The sequence below is a fragment of the Cystoisospora suis genome, assembly GCF_002600585.1.
Source record: "Cystoisospora suis strain Wien I chromosome Unknown contig_1147, whole genome shotgun sequence".
In the NCBI taxonomy this organism is placed as follows: Eukaryota; Apicomplexa; class Conoidasida; order Eucoccidiorida; family Sarcocystidae; genus Cystoisospora; species Cystoisospora suis.
In genome coordinates, this window is record NW_027153948.1 from 91,219 (window position 1) to 111,420 (window position 20,202).

At 55.3% G+C, this 20,202-nt stretch overlaps 1 protein-coding gene across 1 annotated transcript; it reads left to right on the top strand.

Annotated features, from left to right (window-relative positions):
- Positions 1 to 44: 44 nt before the first annotated feature.
- Positions 45 to 20,045, top strand: CSUI_002742 (uncharacterized protein). Its single transcript, XM_068062941.1, has 9 exons — positions 45 to 3,828; positions 4,124 to 4,558; positions 5,019 to 6,617; positions 7,006 to 9,231; positions 9,556 to 10,301; positions 10,919 to 11,266; positions 11,870 to 14,111; positions 14,475 to 18,969; positions 19,262 to 20,045. The coding sequence occupies exons 1-8, from the start codon at positions 673 to 675 to the stop codon at positions 16,998 to 17,000; spliced, it is 13,278 nt and encodes a 4,425-aa protein (XP_067925079.1). The 5' UTR covers positions 45 to 672; the 3' UTR covers positions 17,001 to 18,969; positions 19,262 to 20,045.
- Positions 20,046 to 20,202: the final 157 nt, after the last annotated feature.

Here is a 20,202-nt window from a genome sequence, read left to right on the forward strand (position 1 = left end):
ATCCTCACTAGCTGCGACCTCTAAGCTCCGGACAAATTGTTACTTGCTCGTTCTGCTCTACGGGATCTCTAGGACTGCCTTTGCCTCAGGGGTGATCGCTTCATTGAAGAGCTGTATCTCCTCTGGCTCGGTCTTGGGGTGGTCGGCGCGCAACTGAGAGATCTCATTCAACTCAATCTCTGGCACATCTTCTGCCCGACTAGGTCCCTGGCCCTCAGCCGAAGTCAAAAGGCACTGTCCTCGTCGCTTCTCCCTGCTCATCCTGGTGACTGTTTCAAGTCTTTTTCTTCGTGTAATTCGTTTTTGAGAACCGATAGTCAGTGGTTTTCTCAACGAGCCGTCGGCCTTTGAGCTGCTTTCCTGCTAGTCAGGTCTCACGCTACCGACGATGTGGAACTCTGCCGCCTCGTTTTCTCCTTACTTGGTTCAACGTGGTCCGGACCTTCAAGAATCATGAGTCTCTTTCAAGGTTTCGAGGTGTTTTAGCGTTCTTTGGTCTTCTTTTAGACTCGTTTCGAGTGCGCCGAGCTCGGGGTATCTTCTTGCCTGTCTTGTTTCTCACTTGTCGCCGAGTTCGCGGGGGCTGGCCATTGCGCGTCCCTCTTTGAGTAACCGGTTCTTCATTTCCACTCTGTTTAGCTCACTCTCAGGGAGTCGGTTCACTCTCCCATCATGGCCGATGGAGATCGTGAGCCCCAACAGCCTTCCTTCTTCCGCTGCGACCTGGGATCTATATCTGATGCCTCTTCAAGAGCTACCGGAGCGCTTCTTCATACATTAGGATCTGCTGTTCATGTGCGTGACGCTTCTCCTCTTTCTTGTTCAGTATTTTATCCTCCAACAGGAGGCATCGAGTTCCACCGGGGGCCGATCACACATACGTTGCTTTCCTCTCTCCTGGAAACAGGGAGCGGCCGTCCTTCCTCGGTCGTGAACCTGACTTCTTCTTCTTCAACTCCGCAGACTGGTACTTCTCCCGCTCTCTCTCTATCATCCCCGCCTACACAGACTACCGGAGTTGCTCAGTACCTTCCAGTGAGGTACCCCAGGGCTTCGTTTCCCGGCACGCAGCAAGAGGTTTCATTCCCAGAGTATAGGCCTTGCTTCGCTTCTCAACAGCGGCCAGATGGAAGACTGGAAGAAGGCACTCCACAATCAGATACCCGCGGTTCCCCGTGGTCGTGTGATTCATCGGGGCAAGCAGAAACACATGGTATGCGGCCAGTAGCCTCTTCAACTTGGCCGGGATCATTATCGATCTTCAGCGGTTCCCGGTCACCTCACGGTCCAAGTGCAGTGAGTTCGCTTCCGGCTGACTATGAAAGGGGAAGTGGTGGAGACGTGACGCTGATCTTTCGAAATCAACGTTCTGAATCGCTGTCACAGGTAGGGACTTCTCACCATCCTTCCTCTACATTCGCGTCATCATGCATGCCTGTGTTTTCCCCCGACAATGATGCGGGGCGATGCGGTGATGGCCGGGGCGCTCCCCTGATAGGAGACAGCGGACAGCTGCGTCGGAGTGGAGAGGGAGAGTCAATGTATATGGAGCGATGTTCGGGTGGACTGGCAGATGGCAGGGACATCTCTTTTCAACCCCGCCTTTCGTCTGTGTGGGGCGGAGGGTCGACGCAAGTGCTTGGAAGAGATCACAGTCTTCTTCCTGACCAAGACTGTTCTTCGTGGAGCGTTACAGGAGATACTCTATCACCGAACACTGCCCCATCATGTCTTGCGACGTCAGCCCGCGACTACGGACAGACGTGCGTTTCTCGAGAAAAGCCCATCGTGGAGGCCCTTCCGATCCCCGCGATGTCGTCCCATTCAGCAAGTGGCGGAGCTACTTCTCCCACAAACCTCGCGGGGTCGTGTCAGTCTCAGGTCCCCGTCGTCTTCCAGTGCGTGTGTCCCTCGGATTCGTCAGCATGGTCGTCCTGTTGCCGGTATTGTCTCACATGCGTCGAATGCAAAGAACAACTCGTTTTTGAAGAGGCTAGCGGAGCGGTTTTTCTTAGACAGTATCTGGAATGCCGGAGTATCCTCGAGCAACTTGCCAGTCCTCAGAACGACACTCGGGAAGTGGCCGAAGGCCTTTTCGGCCGTGCGGTGGCGAAGCCGGGCGTACTCCTAGCTTTCACGGCTTTCGCCGTCAGTGGGCACTCTGAGAGGGGGTTTGTGCTTGCTTGCATTCACGCGCAGCACCACGCGTATGTCCATGGCACGGGAGACCCGCATAAGGAAGAAACAGTTCACAGAGTCAGGAATGAGACTGATCTGGCTCACCTCGTGAAAGCCTGTGGCGCTGGCAAAGGAGATCACACTGCAGACCCGCGCTGGAGACCGGACAAGGTGAACCTGAGTCCAGCTTCAACTAGGCCAACTGAAGAGCAACTGCAGACGGGAAGCCTCGGCAGCAGTACGGGGGAACAAGAACGGTCACGGGAGAGGTCCCAGAGCTGCTTAAGCCCCTCTTGTCGGCGGCGTTCCCAGCAAGCAGCACATGGTCCCTCTTCAGAAGAGGCTCTGCCTGCTAAACATTACGTGGAAGACATTCGATCAGGAGCGAAGCAAGAAATACCAGCTACCAGTAAACTGTCTTCAGATTGTTGCGACTGTCTTCTGCGAGACGGGGCTCGGAGACCGCGTCGGAAAGAGTTGAAGCTCAGCCGGAGGAGACAGAAGCTCCACGGCAGTACGGCATGCCATACTGGATGTCGTACGCATACTCATCGACGAAGCGTAGTCTGCTGTCGTGGGCATGCCACCCTAGCTTGCTGCGCGTCTCCTCCGTGGGCTTCTCCACTAGGACTTGTCACTGTGATGAACTGCGCAAGCTCCTCCAGTGTGCCGTCATCGCCGTGCGCATCTCTTGTTCTTTGCGCGGGAAATGAAGCTGTACAGAGTTCTCGCTTGGAGAGAAAAGACAGTTCTTCCTCTTCCACGGCTCTGCAGATCCTGTGTGCGTCACTCCTTCTTCACCAAGTTATCCAACCGCACTGGAAAGCATATTCGTTCTTCGAGCGTTCCGCGTCGTCCTATCTCTTGTTGCATGCATCTCCTACACACGCCTCAGACCGTCTTCGTCCTCACCTGCACCGGCTGGTCGCCGCTGTTATGCTCCTTCGCGTTCCTCAGTTCTCAAGCGCTTCTCCAAGTGTTTCCCGTAGCAAATGCCGCGGCGGGCTAGGTGGCAACACCGGTTGTCAAACGGCGGGAGAATTTCGGAACCGAACGGATACCCCGAGCAGCCATCAGTCCATAGGAAGTCAGCTGCCTCCCCGCGAACAGCAGGAAACAGATGAGATCCGAACTGTCGAACGCGTTGAGCGCCGAGATCTTTGTCAGGGTCCGAGCCAGCGAGGGACTGAACGGGAGGGTCCCGCACGGGTTCGCGCAGGCTTGGTAGATAACCTGGCCTTGAATGTTGTCTTAACAGAAGGCACAACACAAAATGACGTAGGTGAGACCAAGAGTGTTGCCTCCCAGCTTCATCGCGAGGAGAGTCATGGCAGAGGGGAGATGGAGTTTTCGCACTACGGTACAAACCGAGGAGACATCGTGGGAGGGATGGATACGGAAGACGATGCAGACGCTGCTGCATCGGGAGGTCACTCTGCTGATGACCGCGAAGACCGGCGAGGTGAGGAAGTGAAGGAGAACCAAAGAGAATGGAGAAGCGGACCGAGTGAAATGCGGGCTCGGCCAACAAACGAGTCAGAGAGAGAAACCTTGCCGATTGGCGACGAGGGACAGGGGGTAGAGAACCGTCACGATGATACCAGTCCCGAACAAGAGTGCGGGTGGAAACAGTTGGAACTGCTTCTAATGGTAAGACACCCATTCCACATGTAGCCAACGAGAAGCAATCCTGGAGAGATCTACGTCCCCGTTTACTTATTTCTCAGCTTCCTCATCCAGTGCCGGACCTCGGGTGCATAACGGCGTCCCTGATCCTGCCTTTGGTCGGACTACCGTCGTCTGGCTGGCTTGCGAGTCCTTAGTCACTTCATGTTTTGTGCATTCAGTTTTGAGAAACGTCTGCAATACCTGCGGCTTCTTTTTCTGATAAAGGGGTATTCTGAGACTCGGGATTGTTTGGTGCACTGATGTGTCTTTCCTGTAGACGTTATTGAGGCTGACCAGCGAACCGTGTGGCACCCTTCCCGGATTTCGCGCACCGTCAGTATCAGCCCGCCAGCGTGCCCAACTAGCTATCTTATCTCTCTGTAGGTGCCTGGTTGAGGAGGCGTTTGCTGCCGTGGCCCCGGCGCCACCTACTCGTCGGGCTTGCACGGCTTTCACGTGTGGCGGCGGTGGCTCAGAACAACCGATCGAGTTGTACCAGGAGAGGATCGAGGACTGTTCTCTCGTAGAGCTTTTGATTCCTTTCCTGATGGAGCTCTTGAACCGTCAGCAGCCTGCCCCTTCGACATGCTTCGGCCTTGTGTTTGCGGGCCTCACGGCGGGCGCATCTTCTTCGTCTTCATTGAGCGTTGTCGGAACTGGAGACCTGGCGGCGGCTTCGGTCGCTCTTACTAGAGGCCGTCTCAAACATCAGGTGGGTTTCAAGCGCAGGGGTCAACCCTTCACCTGTGTGTGAATACTTGTGTTGATGCTTCGCGCGTTCCTGGTTCTTTTTACGCTAAGATGTCATTTGGTCGATCGTTCGAAATTTCTCGGGTAAGCTTCCAGTCTCCGTTTGGTCCTGTGCACAGCTATGTGTTCTGTGGCTGGAATAGATGGGCTACAGACCGTGTTCACCTGGACGCAGAAAGCCAAACCCAGAGAAATGATCAAGCTCCCCAGCCTGGGGGATCGAAAGAGGCAGTGAAGGGAGGAAGACTGTCTTCTCCAGCGTAATTTTCGGTGATCTCAGGGCTGACGCGCATCGGGAGAAAGCTGGGGGAGGCCTCAGATGCACATGGTTTCTGTCCTCAGTAGGAATTGTCAGTGCGTGAGCTGATTCTGTCGTGCCGTAGCAAAGGCACTCTCGGCGTATGTGGATTCTCTCCGTTCAGCTCTCCCTTGGTTTTCCTGCCCTTGCCCACGCGTGCGTCGAGCTTTATCGAGCCATTCTCCAAGCTGCGGCGGATCCTTGGCGTCTCGTTCCAAAGAGAAGCTATTCTTCTTTCCACGAGCAGTATCCGCTCCTCACTGCCGGGCTGCATCCCGATACTCACAGGACTGCTTCGAGAAATGATCCACCGGCGCACACAGACAAAGAATGTTCTAAGACAGTGTCACCTTCGCGAGGAAATTCAAACACGGATTTGGAGAGCTCGATCAGAGGCAGCTCTTGGATGCGGCCGAGGGGACGTACAGACAGCAATGCTCGATACTCTGCCCTTCGGAGGCGGTGGCTGTTGTTCTTACATTGTGTGGGTAGTTCCCTGAGCGACTTTGCCGAGACTCTCTCCACTCTTCTGAGGTGCTGTTCGTGTCACTTGAATGACGCTGCCCACCTAAATGTTTCGGTCGCTTGTGTTGCGTGCCTCTCGGAGGTACATCGCTTGGTGAATCTTTGCTTCTCGGTCTCTAGAGCTCTGCGGTGCCACTCCTCGGACTACTCTTTCGTTTTGACGCTCCCGTGCAAATGCTGTGATCTTCCACGCCAGAGGCGGAGAGGACGGTTAAAAGGACGCAAGATGGAGGTGGGGGGTGGCCCAGGCTGTCGGCGTCCGTGGGTAGCTAGCGGCCGGATCCCCTCTGATAGACTGGAGGAGGCGACGGAAGGTGTCGGTCGTGAGAGGCCGTCAGACGAGAGAGATTCAAGCCCACGAGCCGCTGTCACGGGTGCTGGTGACAGGACCACGGAGCTTAGTGGAGGAGCTTCCAGCACTGAATGCCCGCCGTCGACTCCCCACAGTTGTGTCAGTGTAGTCCCAGCAAGTGCTCCTGACAACCGGGAGGGGCTCCGTAGGGATAAGCAAAGACCTGCTGGTGAGAAGCTGATGCCTACGTTCTCGTCACTCCGCGGGAGCAGGAGTCCGAGTGACCAAGAGGACGAAATCGGAAAGAAGAAGCAGGTCGTGGATAGCAACCAAGTAGAGCGCAACATAGAAAGCGCAGAAGAACAGCTGACTGGAGAAGGAGGTGTAATGAGAGATGCTGGTTATGCATCGCCAAAGCAGGACCCGGCGTATTCCCACAAGGGAGGAGGGGATGATTGGAAGTCTGGCCGCGCTACTCTTTACTCATCTCCCTATCCGTCAGATGGGCAGTCAGCTGGTCGCGTCCTTGATACGCACCTGCGTTCGGCGCCAGCTCGCTCTCGTTCCTCTTCTGTGTCCGTTCCTATCAATTCCTCGTCTTCGGGACGCCGCACAGGGCCCTGTCTCGTCTTCTGCCAGTCCTGCGCACGTAGCTTCCACATACGCTACCGGGCGGCCTATGCTGCTACTGCGCGGGTTGCCAAGTTCGACGGACGTGGCAGACAGCTCGCTAGAGCCGCCACAGAGGGCTGCCTGGAGCTTCTGGGGCGCTACTTCCGGATGTTTGACACATTGCTCCTGGGAGAGGATGAGGACGGCGCGGGTGGTTTCTTCTTTGACAATGCAGTAGCATCTGGGCCGACCGGAGGGGCAACCGTTGAGACTGGCTCCACGCTTGTTGTCCAAGTAAGTGAAGGCTTTGACGTCCGCAGCTTCCAACGGAGGGCGTGGCCTTGTTAGGTAGCGTTGCCTGTGTGGGTCTTCTTGCGTGTGCGGCGCGGAAACACGTGTATGTGACGGCGGAGTGAGTAGGAGTGCGCATGGCCGGTATGAATGCAGCACTCCTCTCTCACATTGAGAGGGCATATCTATGAGAACTGTGTCTGGGCTGCGTCGAGGGGTGCCTTTTAGGAAGGGCCAGCGCAGACACACGCTGGTTTCGTCTTGGAAAACTAGAAGGCAGCTATTCGTTTTCTGCTTGAACTGGCCGCCTGTAACAAAGCATACCTGTCAGAGCACTCTTTGATGGATAGTCGTGACTTCCCGCAATACTGTCGTTCGTGTTGCTGTGCAGGTGATTCGTCTTCTTGCGGTTCTTGCACAGAGTCCACATGCAAGTACCGTTTTCTTCTCACCCTGCCAGTCAGCAGCATCTCTTCCTTTCCAGTGCTCTCTTTCCTCTCCAGCACCAACGGAGTGCATTTCGCCGGTGTTCCTGTCTCTCGTGTTCTCTCTCGTACTCCCTTATTGCCAAATTCCGCCCTCTGAAGAGCATGGACTTCTCCAAAACCAAACAGTCATCACATCTTTCGCCGACTATCCCTCCCTTCACTTAGGCGCAAAGGAGTTGAGAAAAGCCCGTACGGTTTACGGTTTTCTCGAGCCGAATTGCTTGCGCGCAATAGGTCGTTCCTGCTTGCGGTCTCTTACCACTCCCGGCTCTTTCTTCCATCGGGGCCTGACACGGGAGCACAACAGTATGTCGGGATGTTGTGAGCTAGGTGAGCCCTTAGCAAAGGTCTCAGTCCACAAGCATACGGTGGCATGTTGCAGACGAGCAAGTAAACGTCAGGGGACGTCGTGTCAGCAACGGATCTCGAGTGGCCAAGAAGTACATTCTCCAGCAACCTGTCCGGCGACTGATCGCGTCGGCGCGCAAGAGGAACGCAGCTTCGCTACGAGTTCCTCCTTCGTCGGCGCCGACGAGAAACACCATGTTTTGAAACAGCATGTTGGTTCTGGGACACGAAGACAAGAAGAGTTTAGTCAGTCTTCGGTGGTCCTCTGTTCTGATGCCCCTCATAGCTGTTTCAGAACCAAAGACAATTGCCGTTTGCGTTGTGCGGCATGTGATCGCCGCATACGGTCGGCCAAGTGCTTTGCGTTGCGCTCGCGGGGTAACCTGTCTCCGCAGGTGTACAGTTCATTGTCTTCTTGCTACTCTCCATGTGATAGTGGAGAAGATGGTACAGGCCAGGAGGCAACCTCCGGAAGAGATCAGCCGGATGAGTTCTTCACGAGGCGAGGGTCATTGAACGCAGGCGAGAGAAAGGCAGCGGGCGCGAAAGCAGGCGGGCTGGCGGGGCATGCGTACTCGGGAGCGGCCACTTGCTCTGCGTGTTCTTCCTCTTGCGCTTGTTCTCCTTCTGCTCATCGCGAGTTTCATTCCTGTGTCTCCGGAAAGGGAGGTTGTGTTGACGGATTCCATCTCCATGGTAGCCGCGGGACGCATCTGCGTCATCCTTCTCCCGCCGACGCCCGTTTCATGAACGCCACCAAAGAGAGTTCTTCTGCAGACGGTTCTGGCACGCAGTCTTCATACGGGGGTAACCCGGATTCGAACAACGGTTTGACGAGGGCTGCTACCAGCCACACGTCTGCGGAGATGGGACCCTCGACATCAGACAGTGAGCGGAACCGTTCAATTAGTCGGCATGGCTCGCCTGAGGGCGGCGGGTGCCGGTGTCTTTGTTCAGTTCTAGCCAGGGGAGGCGGAGACAGCCGAGTAGCACGTCGTCATTGCGAACGAAATTGCTTGCTCGATGCAGAGGACATAGAGGGCCCTGTTATGGAGCAGGATAAGGGAGAGAGGTGCCAAGACGACTCAACAGAAGGAGATGAAGACGAGCAGACTGAGGAAGATTCGATCCGGATGGCAGCGCTGCAGCTTCTTCGTACCCTTGAGTCACGTGGAGGCAACGAGCTTGGTTGTTGGTGTTGCGAGCAGTCGTGCTGTGCTTTCGTCTCTCGAGGGACGCTGGATATGAAACCGAGGAGGAGAAGGGAGAGACGAGGAACAGGAGTATGCTCGGTTGAGCAAAACGGTGACAGTTCGTCCTTTTCAACAAGCTGTGGAAGTTGCAGTGTCTCCGTTTCGTGGTCGTCGTCGACTTCTGAGGAAAACAGTAGCGACGACTCGTTGCACACGGCCAATGCGGAGGAAGAGTCTTTTGCGGCCGGTCCCATCAGCGGCGGGATGTCCTTTTCAAGTTGTCCACAAAGGCGGCAGCTGTGGAAATTCCGACCGCCTGACGAGCTGACTTGGGAGGCAGACAGCGGCACTGATAGTTCGTCTGATTGTGACTACGACTGTGAGCACCATACTCGCCTCCAGACTCTCCAGGTTCATGCCAACGGGTTTCACCACAGGCGATTTTTGCACCAAGAAAACGGGCACCTCCCCTATGGGGCAGGAGCCTTGGCGACGGCAGCGGCAGTGGTCGAGGCGGCTGGCTCGGTTATTCAGCTAGGGGAAGCGAGAAAGCGAGAAGGTTCTCGGGGCTGGTGGAGGCTGACGGAGGTATGTGATCTGCTTCTCGCGTGTCATTCTGAGTGCATAAGTGATTTCACAGGAAAATGTGAGAGAAACAGATGGTTTTCGAACATCCTTCCCTACGCTGAAGATTTGGAGCAACCCGTGCTTGCGCAAACGCGTACTCCTTGACGGGGGTATTCATTAGCCAGCATATACACCTGTGCATGTGCATTGAAGTATATGTGTACTTATCGTGTCCGTCACTTCGCGAGAAAGAGATTTCTTGCACAGGCGTTTTTCGTCTCCGTTGGGGAACGGCAAACATACACGTCTTTGCTCTAGGTATCGTTTCTTGATCTGCATATTCAGGTTGGTCTATGGGCCCTCGGCGCCGTGGCGAGATATCTCGATGATCTCTTAGAAGTGAATGCAGAGAGGCAAGAACAGCTGGTGCAGTCCTCGGGGGAGCCTTTCGGAAGTCTTGTCTTTTCATACCAGGGGGGTTCGAGTAGCCGTCCCCACACTCATTCTTCATCAGGCCTTCCAAGTCACCATCTCCATTGTGGAAGTCGCTCCCTCGCTTCTTGGCAGAAATCGAGACATCGGAAGGTGAACGTGAACAGCGCGGCCCCCCAGGCCATTGCAAAGCGCATTTCATTGCCTGGGACGTGGAGTGTATCCGCCGCTCGTGCAGTTGACGGTATTGTGAAGGTCTTGGCAGCAATTGTGACTGCTTCACCTAATGGAAAGCGAGACGGCGAGACTGCACAGAAAGAGCGCGGAACCAATGAGGATGAAAGAGAAGTACGGAGAGGTTTGTCGAGTGTTGTGGATAAAGTCAGAGGTGGAGAACAAGACACTAAGGTAGAGACACCAGGCTGTGGTCCGGTCACGGTTGATGGCCGAGAGGAGCACAAGGGAGAGGAAAAAGAAACGAGAGAAAGACTCAAGGCAGAAGAGGAGAAGATGGCCCCACTGCTGAGAGCACGGGCCCTGCTTGTGGCAAAGGCGCTGTCCTCGTATCTAAGGAGACGATATGGAAAGGAGGAGGTCCAAGCTCTTGCACGTCTGGCCTTACAGAATTGCGGGGACGCATCCCAGCACACCGTTGTAAGGTAGGCATCTATGCGTCTGCCTTCGAGTCATGGCCAAGGATCATCGGACGTTTCACCTGTTTTACTGATGCCGCTCGTAGACAAGGCGCTTCAGACTTTCCTCACATACGCTCGCGCTCACGGGACCGCCGGACGCCGCTTCTTTTTCTCTCTTCAATTCCCAAACACAGAAAATGCACTTTTGCCGCGGGGACCATTGTTCTTCGAAACGGCAGTTGGACCGGGCACTATCAACAAAGCCTAAAGAGCAGTAGGCGTTTTACTCACTGCTTACTCGGTCGTGTCTGTATCAGTTGGATGTTTAGCTCCCTGATACCGGCCGTTCTATGACAGGGACCTCCTCATGTTAGCACGACTTTTCATCAGAGTTTCCTCGTATCTGAACCTAGTACTATGAACACCGGCACTGTCTGTTGTTATTTGTGAAGTTGTTCATGTGTGGAAGTTCGCTTGAGTGCCTAGCAGGTGTGTACCTACAGTTGTAAGCGCACTCTCTCGGCTGCTGAGAGCGTCGCGGCCCTTCCTGGTCGAGGTGTAGGGACGAACGAACTTCACAGAGCAGGCGACCCGCTGTACATTACTTATGTCTCATATTACTGCCTTTGTTGTTATCTCAGGCTGTTTAGTTTCTTCACCTTCGAGTGTTTTCTTCCGCATCTGGAGCCAGCGTCCGTAGATGCTCGTGCTACCCTCTGTGCTGAGGTGCTTAACAGTGCCAGTTCTCTCCTTCCCTCTCTACTCCCAGTCCCTGCTTTCTCTTTATTCCGACTTCTTCTACGGTTCCTTCGACACACTCCGGAACTTCTGGTCCGTACGTCTCCTGAGCGCATCCAGCTCCTTCTCGTCAGAGCGTGGAGGCGGGCCTCGAGGGCTCCTCAGTTGAACGCTGTCTTCCAGGAGCTTTTCAGGCGGTGTCTCGGGGGCGGCTGCCGTCATCGCCTAATGACGGCCATGCCGACAATCAGGTACGACGTGATACGTGCTGTGAGCACTAGGGTCCGGTCCGTCGTTAAAACAGAGCAGTCTCTCTTTCTCTGGCTTCGTCGGCTTCTTTCGTCGAGACCCCCAGACCGAGTGATTGAGTAACACAGAGATTTCACAGCAATTCGCTAGCGTCTGGCAGAATGTTCTAAGCTGCCTTGTCTAGGGGATCCGATTCCCGCATAACCCACAGGAGAGCCATGTCCAAGGAATGCCTCTTAGCTCGACGGATTAGCTTAGCCTAGCTTCTAAGTTCTTGTTCACATCTGTCGTCGACGACATTCTCTCTAAAGCGAAGGGCTGAACCGGTGGTTTGCTGTGTGTGTTCTATCCGTCTCTGAACAAGGAACTTGTCACACCCATCCTGGACAGCCAAGCAACCTGTTTCTTTGTGAGGTACAGCTCAGCCTCTCCCTAAGAGTATTGAAACTGCCAGTGCGTTGGGCCTGGCTCAACATTATTCTCGGAAGCTCTTGTGGCACGAATGGCTGTACGAAACGAAGGCGCCGGAGTTCCTAATACTTCTCCTCTGTGCCCGTAGTATATTTGTGGCTAGGGCTTGTGTACGGTTGCTTGTGTATGTGCAGCTTGGCTATTCAAGAACACTTTGGACCTCTTTCTCTTACACTTCTGAAAAAGCATCGTGCAGCACTCGATGCGAGGAAGACGTTCATCTCCTCAGACACTAGCGGAGTTCCTGGAGAGACCTCTCGGGTTTTCACTACCCCATTATCTCCATATGTTTCTTGCATGTGCGTCGAAGTCCTAACGACCCTTTTCTTCACCTCTGCGAGCCCCTCTGTCGTGCCGTCGGGCTCTCACGTGCGTCTGGTAGGTTCCACCACCGGCACTGGAGGACAGGCATTCAGATCCTCGTTGTTGGATGAGAAAAGTCGGGCTGGGGGGACCGAGGAAGAAGGGAATGAGAAGAAGGGTGTAGAAGAAGGGGGGTGTGCGGGTGAGAACAGCCCATGGAGCCATAATGCGCCCCGTGACGGGCTCCCTTGCAAGACAGGAGGTGTTGAGAAAACAGAAGAGGTCGTTGCGACTTCGGGTAGCTCACCGTCCTCGCTCGCAGACTGTACACAACTAGCTCGGGTGAACGAGAGTGAAGCTGCAGAAGTACCTGTTCTCGAAGTGCTGTGGGATGCAGTGCAAGAGGCCTGTGCATTGCTAATGATGACTGACGATGATGAACTTCTGCGCCTAGGATCTGAGTGCGTCGCCGTCTTTCTTCTCCGCACACATCCGCCTGTGTCTACTCAGTCATCGAGGAGGCTTCTCGCCAGTGACTTTCCCTTTGCGACTCCTCTAGAATGCGGGCAGTCAAGCGCGGAGCAAACAGAACAACAGAGACAGGCTGCGGGCGGAGCCGAAGAAAGCGTGTCGCATCTTCATCAGCTACGTGAAGTAGAGCGTAATGCCCCGCGGAACGGCGTGTTCGGTGCTTCACAATGCCTTTTTGGGAAACCTATGCAGTTGTTTGGGACTTCACCTGCACTACAGCACAAACGTAGAATGACAGAGGCATTGCTCTTCCCCTGCCTTCTTCCTGTTGCCGGTCGGCTGTTGAATGATTGGGGTCTGGGTGAGGCAGCTGTGAATCATTTAGCTGGTCTGTGGGAAGTTATTGTGTTTTGTTTTTTCAAAGAAAGCCCACTTCTGCAGCCTCAGCATCTCCAGGAGTTGCTCCTACTCCTCGTGCGACGTCAGGCCGCTGCGAGAATGAGAAAACAGCATGCTCTCCGGTTGGAACTGCTCGTAGTTTGCTGCTGGCTGGTGCTCGTTGATCCTGAAAATCTGATTCAATTCCTTGCTACCACTCCGGCCGTACACAAACCTTCTTTAGTGGACGAAACGCCTACCGAGTCGTCGGCAGACAGTTGTGTCCATCTGCAACCGGGAGTCGGCGAGCAAGGAGACACGTTTGAAGCCGGTCAGCGGACACCACGGGGACGCCGGGAACCGTCAGACGCTGCAAAATGCGATGTCAGCCTAGGTAGAAGTGATGAGCAGCAGCAGCAGCAGCCCACAGAACAGGCACATCAAGGCGGCTCGGCGGTTTCATCGGACGTGAGTGTTAGTCCGTGGAGCCAAGATGGTGGAGATCTTGAAGTTGCGCGCGCCCAAGAGCCTGAGAACACTGATGGAGACCAGGCTCTGGCGGCGTGCGTTTGTCGCACTCCTTCGGAGAAATGCCCGAGAGATGACGGGGCCGTGAGTGGAAGCGCATCAGGGACAGAGCAAGGAAGAGCGGACTTTGGTTTGCGAATGACAGATCAACGAGCCCGGGGGACAGACGAGGGCCTTAGAGGGAATGAGAACGACGAAGTGAAGGACTGGAGTTCAAAAAGGTACCCCAGTTCGCTGTTACTGTGTGTACTGAGGGAACTGATTCGTGTTCTTCGAAGAATTAGATCAAAGGAGGAAAGGAAAGGAAAAACGATGGGGCATGGAGGAAAGAGTACACCGTTACTTGGTAGATGTGGGACGTGGTTACAAGAGCATGAAGAATGCTGTGGTACGCAGACAGTCGAGGGAACCCGGTTTTTCTCCACGGACTATCGATCCCTTCATGCAGCCTTATTCACGCGTCAATATATGCGGAAGGTTCTGATTGCGTTCACTTGCAGTATTCTAGGGTGGTGTGACGGAGACTTCCTTACTTCTGTTTCCTGCCAGGCCCTGCCCTTCCCCAATTCAGAGAGACCCCATCGGGGTTGGAATGCTTCGGTAGAAGAAACAGGGGAAAAAGAGACAAGATGCTCCCTTTCACGCGCGAAGGGAGTTGCCAGACCGCCAGTTGCTAAGTTCGGTGTTGCCGCCGAGGTAAGCGCTCGAGTCAGATAAGCACAGCGGTTCGGCATGTCGCTAAGAGGTCCGAAGGTCCGCACGCTGCATGTGTATACATGCATATACGTACGCAGACACAATCAATGTCTTCTGTGTATTTGGGGAAGGGGGGAAACTAGTGAAACCTCCATAGCGAGACAAGGGTTTTCGACGGTATCCTGATGGCCTACAGAAGGTAACGAAAGGGTGAACTCGATCATCGTCCAGATGCACCGTCGCGTAGGCGAATAGGGACAGTCTTCTTTCTTCTGTTTAGGAGCTACGCAATCTCCGTATTGACTGGTTGTCTGTGTTATAGGCCGCCCAGTGTCTTTGCATCTGCACATCTCTTGCCTTCAGCTCATTATTCAGCTCCTGCGCATTGTCATCCCGCTGAAGAAACTCGCTCGCGCTGCAGTGCTAGCCGACCGCGTACGCTTCGCCAAAGCCTCCCGGCAAGTGCGGCGTCCTGAGCCTTCTGTCCTTTCGTCGAACCGTCCCCGCTCCAGCAGTGGAAATGAACTTTTAGGGGGTCGTAGTGGATGGCACGAAGGCGTTCGACACTTTTCAACATGTGTGGACCCAGATGTTTGCTGGAGCAGCGCGGGAATGGCTGTCTCACGGTGTTCGTCGGCGTCCGTCGATTCCCTGGGCTCTGCGGAGGTACGACAGATGCATTCCCGCTTCGTTTCGGAGTCTAACGGTGTTTTGGTAGACACTGCAGGAGTATGCAACACCGGAGGGAAGCGGGGAGAAGCCCCCGAAACAGCGCAGCGCAGGTCTCTCGGAGTCCGCAAGGAGCGGGGACGGGATGGAACCGCACTTCCTGACTACAGTTGCGGCGAAGAGCAGTCGAGGGTTTTACGGAGATGTGGTTCATCAGCTGCACTTCCCCAAAGGGACACTGAAGAAGAGAAAAGGGACGCGCGCAGTCAGGAACTCGTAAAAGAGTCTACAGTTGATGGTCCGCGGTTTCCGACTCAGGGCAGCTTTCAAGAAGGAAGCTTTCATTTGAATGCCCCAGGTCGAGGTCTGGCTGTGCGTGAAGACCTCCCTGATTATGGCATTTTCCAGAGCAGTGCATCAGAAAGCAATCTAAGCCAGAGGCTCCTACCGCAGAGATTGTCCCAGCACACCTGGTCTTCTGCTGAGGGTGAAGCCGCACCTCTCCCTTCTCGCGATGGAAGTAGGAGAAGCAGTGTCCATGCTGCCGCTGCAGGTCTCTCTGGAAACGAAGGGGAACCAAGTGGCATCTGTAGGGTTCCCGTTACCCAGAGATCTAGTAGGCAATCGCCTGTGCCAGGTCAGCTGTCCTATGAAACGCAGTCAAACTCTACTCTCATCTGGGAGCGGTCGGGGGACTGCCCAGCAGTCAGTTTGGGCCAGAGGCGTCCCCCCTGTCCTGAATCACCTGAGCCAGATCGAGAGGGGAAACAGTGTTGCCCAGGGAGTCACAGCGGATGCCTCTCTCCTCGACAGTGTGCCTGTAGCCTTGCCGCGTGGAGGAGAGCTCGTGAGGAGACAGAAGCAACACCGCATGAACCTCCTCTTAGCGCGGTCGGAGACAGGAAGAAGGGAAGTTCTGCTGACCAAGTGTGGAAGGAACGGGCAGCGTTTCAGTGTTCTTGTTGTCCCTGTTTTTTCGCGGCGGCAGCTTCTGGAAGGTGCGCCGTGTCCTCTGTGTCTGCGTTCGTTCTCGAAGAAATCATGAGGGCCACCTCGCACCCGTCTGAGAGCAGGGAGGAGCAATTCAAAATCTGTCCGAAGTGTTACCCCCGAGAAGATCTTCATGAGTATAGGGACAGGGCGGCACAGGCGGGCTCGCGCGTCAATGATACCAGTGACTACGAATGTCCTGATCAAGAAGTTGACAGCAGTGGGGCGGAGCGTGAAGTATTTTCACGCTTGGGTGCAGCATCAAGTCGAGAGGCCAGACAGAAGCCAAAGGGGAAGTTTGGCGGGAGTGTTTTCGATGTCTTCACCGAACGCCGCGCCCGAGATCCGCTAGCTACAGTTCCTGAGAACGTCCATGTGGTGGCACTGCTCCGACATCTTGTATGCAAAACGCGACTGAAAGATGGTGCGCGTGCCTGGTCCTCCGAGCCTCTGTGGTGGAGCATTTTGGATAGCAGGCTACGCGACCTTATTTTCCGGCTTCTCGCCATCGAAATTGCTCAGCCGCAGGTTTCAACATCGGGGGATCCTCGTGGCCTCGGGTGCGCACTTCAGAGTCGAAGCGCTGCACTAGAATGCGATTGGCGTAGTCACTGGCGGAGTGAGGTATTGCGCGGGTCTACGGACCACAACCGCGCTAGCCCTGACGCATCTCACCTAGGTGTAGCCTCTGGAAGTCTACAAGGGGAAATGCCAACTTTCCTTAGGGGATCCGCGACAACCGCCGATGTTTATGGCCATCTTGCGAGTGTACCGTGCCTACGCCACTACACTGCGTGTCCGTGGTGCGATGCTTGCGGAGCCGGCAGCCCCGCCGGCTGTCGTTCTGCTTCGACCTGTTGTGAGGAAGTGAAGTCGTTTTGTATTATCTACCTTTTGGCAGAAAGGGAAGTAACGTGCAGCAAATTAGATGAGGTTCCCAGCTTCCCCGTTAGCGCGCGGAAGGGTTATGGTTCAGCCGCAAATGAGAGGTGCTTCCGTCGTACCCATGAAGCATCGAGGTCAGTCGTGCACAGGCCGGGCCGTGGCTTTACAGGAGACGGCTTCGGTCCGACGGACTCTAGTGGGCTGCTCGGTGATGGGAGGGAGGACGGTGCAGAGAGAGAAGAAACAAGTGAGCGGCAAGAAGCTTTTGACACTCAGAAAGAGGAGCCCGAGCGCGAAAAGAAGAACGCAAACGACGACGCTGATGGCGAAATGACTTGTGACTGAGACAGATAACCTGTATCGGGACGTATGAGGCATCGAAATCGCAGGCAAGAAAAGAGATCACGGTGAAATAGAAAGACGGGACATGTCAACACATCAAGAAGAGTATTCTTTGCCCCCGTCCGCCGAGCCTTGGGACCTTTCCTCAGTCTTGTAGGAGCGTTGCCTGTGCGACACCGAAAGATTTGAAAAATCGTTCTCGTGAGCGGAGACGCATGCCCGTGTATATCGGCTTCGAGCCTGCGGGCATTACCGACGTCCCCGTTGTTCCGAACACCCAAGGAGCGACTTGGAACGGTGGTGCTCGTGGAAGTCAGTCGGGCTCTGATCGCCTAGTGCGACGTTTGCGTGCGAATCAGGAGGGGAACCTGATGAGGGGAAGTATGCTGAGACCGCGGATATACTCACGCGCAGCTGCGCGTGCCACCACAGATATTGGCGCGCCACTGCCCTACAGCTACTGGGCTCCACGAGCTGGCCTTGTTCTGGAGACGCGACCCAGCATTTTGAAATGCAGTTTTTCAATCACGCGAGTCAGGGTCTCGGACGGAAGTCGCCAGTACAGAATCGGTGAACCTCTTGACTTGATCGTCACAGGGCTTGGTGCCGAGTTCTGCGGCGTCAGTCCCCGCTTTCAGCGGTTGCGCTCCGACAGTGTCTTAGCATAGCTTTGGCCGGCCGCCCTGCTCAGACTGATTCAGGGGCTGCGGCCAGAAAACCTGAGGCGGCACACTTATAGGACCAGCAGACAGCGATTGCGATGAGTGGTCCCTGTTTGGGCCACTCGCAGAGGAAACTGCTCTGCAGGTCGTTGAGACTCCGGATAAGATTCCGACACCCTGAGAACTGACGGCCGTCGGGACGCCTGTGGCCACGCATTCAGGCGCAGCTTGCAGCCAACCCCGCCGACCGCAGGGCGTTGGTTGAGCCACGAATACCAGTCCTCCACCGGAGGAATAAGGCTGGGGAAAGATAACAGATGAAGAAGAAGGACGACGAAGAGGCAAGACCGAAGAAGACGACGCAGTCCGTCGCATCTGCTGTGGTACCCGTACCGCCCCCTGAACTACCGTAGTGCCTGGCAGGGGTATGGTGGCCGCGCCCGAAGCAGCAGCAGCCGCAGCCACTGGTTGACCCGGGAGAGGTAGGTTGGAGCCAATCAGCGCAGGATGAGGAGCAGGGAGAGCCCGGGGTGACACGCAAGAGGTCACAGGCTGCTGATGCATCATAATAACGGGGTCTAGGTACGGGGACATTCCTTGGCAGGCGATGTAGGGCCCGGGGCCCAAAATGACTGACGACGAGACTTCGCGTATATTGGTCATCGGAGGGGGGCGAAGAAACACGTGCTGCGGGGGGTTCAAGGTGACTAGCCCTGGAACCGAAAGGACTTGGGGAGAGAGTCCGCCGTTGTTCTCAGAGCGACTGCAAGAAAATAGCTGAGAAGAAGGGTCGGTCATCGACTCTCGCGTAGGCGTCGGAGGGTCCTGGGGGACAACTGATACAGTGTCCGAGCGTCTCCTCGAGCACCGTGCTATCCTAGGCTGCGAAGGTCTCTCCGACTCTTCAGTCTGGAACGAACAACTCTCTTGGAATTCTTGGGATTGTTTCTTCTTCCAGTTTCCTGACTGCAGTGCACCGTTTATTTCCAGCTGGCCTACGGCGGTGTCAAGACGGGACAAGGCTTCCTCGGTCCCACTGATAGGGCCCTTACCCGAGCTAGAGGACACACTTGCGACATCACAGTTCCCCCTGTTTTCCCAATCAGCTCTTGCGGCCGGAGCGTTCAGGGAGACGCCGGGTGCCTCGTTCAGTTTTGTCTCGTCAGTGTTGAAGCGCATCTCTCGGCCAGGTGCAAACCGGTCGACGGGTAGGCCCGTCCCTGGTTTTCTCTCAGTTGGAGAAAAGAGTCTAGCTTCCGCAAGCACCGAGCGGTCAGATAACGGAGGTAGATCTTCTTCCGCTACGCTAGGTAAGGATTCATCTGCTGACAGGGAGAGGGTGTCATTCTGCCGCTGCTGGTCTTGAGGAGCCACCGCAGGGCCAGGTCCTGTACCCTTCTCACCACTTCGCCAATGGCTGGAAGACACTAGTCTCTCTGGCTCACCATTGGCAGCGGACGGACAAGAGCCACCAGTCGGCTCTCTCGCAGCTGACCGACTCGGGCGGAAGTGTTGGTCACGCGTGTCTGTAAAGTGTGTGGGGAAAAGAGTTCGTTCTGTCTGATTCCACATGGTGTGAGGACATGCTTCCTTTGCGTTCAGAGGCGCAGCCAAAGCGCTGTCCGTCTGTTGAGTGGTAGAGTCCACTAATGATACATTACCGCTGTGGCACTCCGGCGTTTCTCCTTGGAGGGGAACAGCGTCCAGCGAGCGGCACGTCGAGCTCGTGGCGCGCTCGTGAGAGCCGGTCTCACCGGCGTCTTCACCACGCCATTCCTGTTGTCTGGCCAGACCGAAAGGCCTTGAGCTGAGCGTCCTCGCTCTGCACCTTCGGTTTTCACCAGTGAGACTTGTCGGGCCTTCTCCGTCGAGATGAGGCCAGGAGGGCAGTTTCATGTTTTTTGGATGGAGGCGATTAGAACGATCCGGAAGCAGAAGGGAAACGCTCGGCAGGACAGCCGACAAATTTCTTCTATGATCTGCTTCTGTTGATGATCGTGCACGAGTGATCAGGTGTGTCAGCACGTCCAGCTTATCTTGCAGCTCCTCCTTCATTTTTTCCACTTCTTGCTCGGCGACGTTGACGCCCGGAGAGGCCTGAAAGGTGTGGGGGGGGGCAATTTGCGGGATGGGCGTACGTCATAACGCTCAAAAAGAGTGTGTTAGAATCACTTGCAACCTTCTATGGCCCTGTTTTTTCTCGGGCTTGCAGTCGCAGAAAAGCCTGTGTCTGTGACAGAACGCAAGACCCGCGTGTTATGACTGGATCCGCGCCACACACTGCTTTGTGTGGTCTCTCCTGGTTGCAGTCAAAACCTCTGATCTGTCTCATAAGAATACTGCGCGTGAAGCGAGTCCCAAATGCAGCGATACTCTCGAGCAAGAGATAATTGAACAAGTGTCCCTAACCTGGCTTTGAGCGAGGTGGAGCTCTTCTCTCAGTCTGTCGCCCACAGTGGTAGCAAAGGAAACACGTGGTCGCTCAGCGAGCAGAACCCGTTGCTTCGACAACAGATTCCAAGTTTTGAAAGCCGTCATTGTCA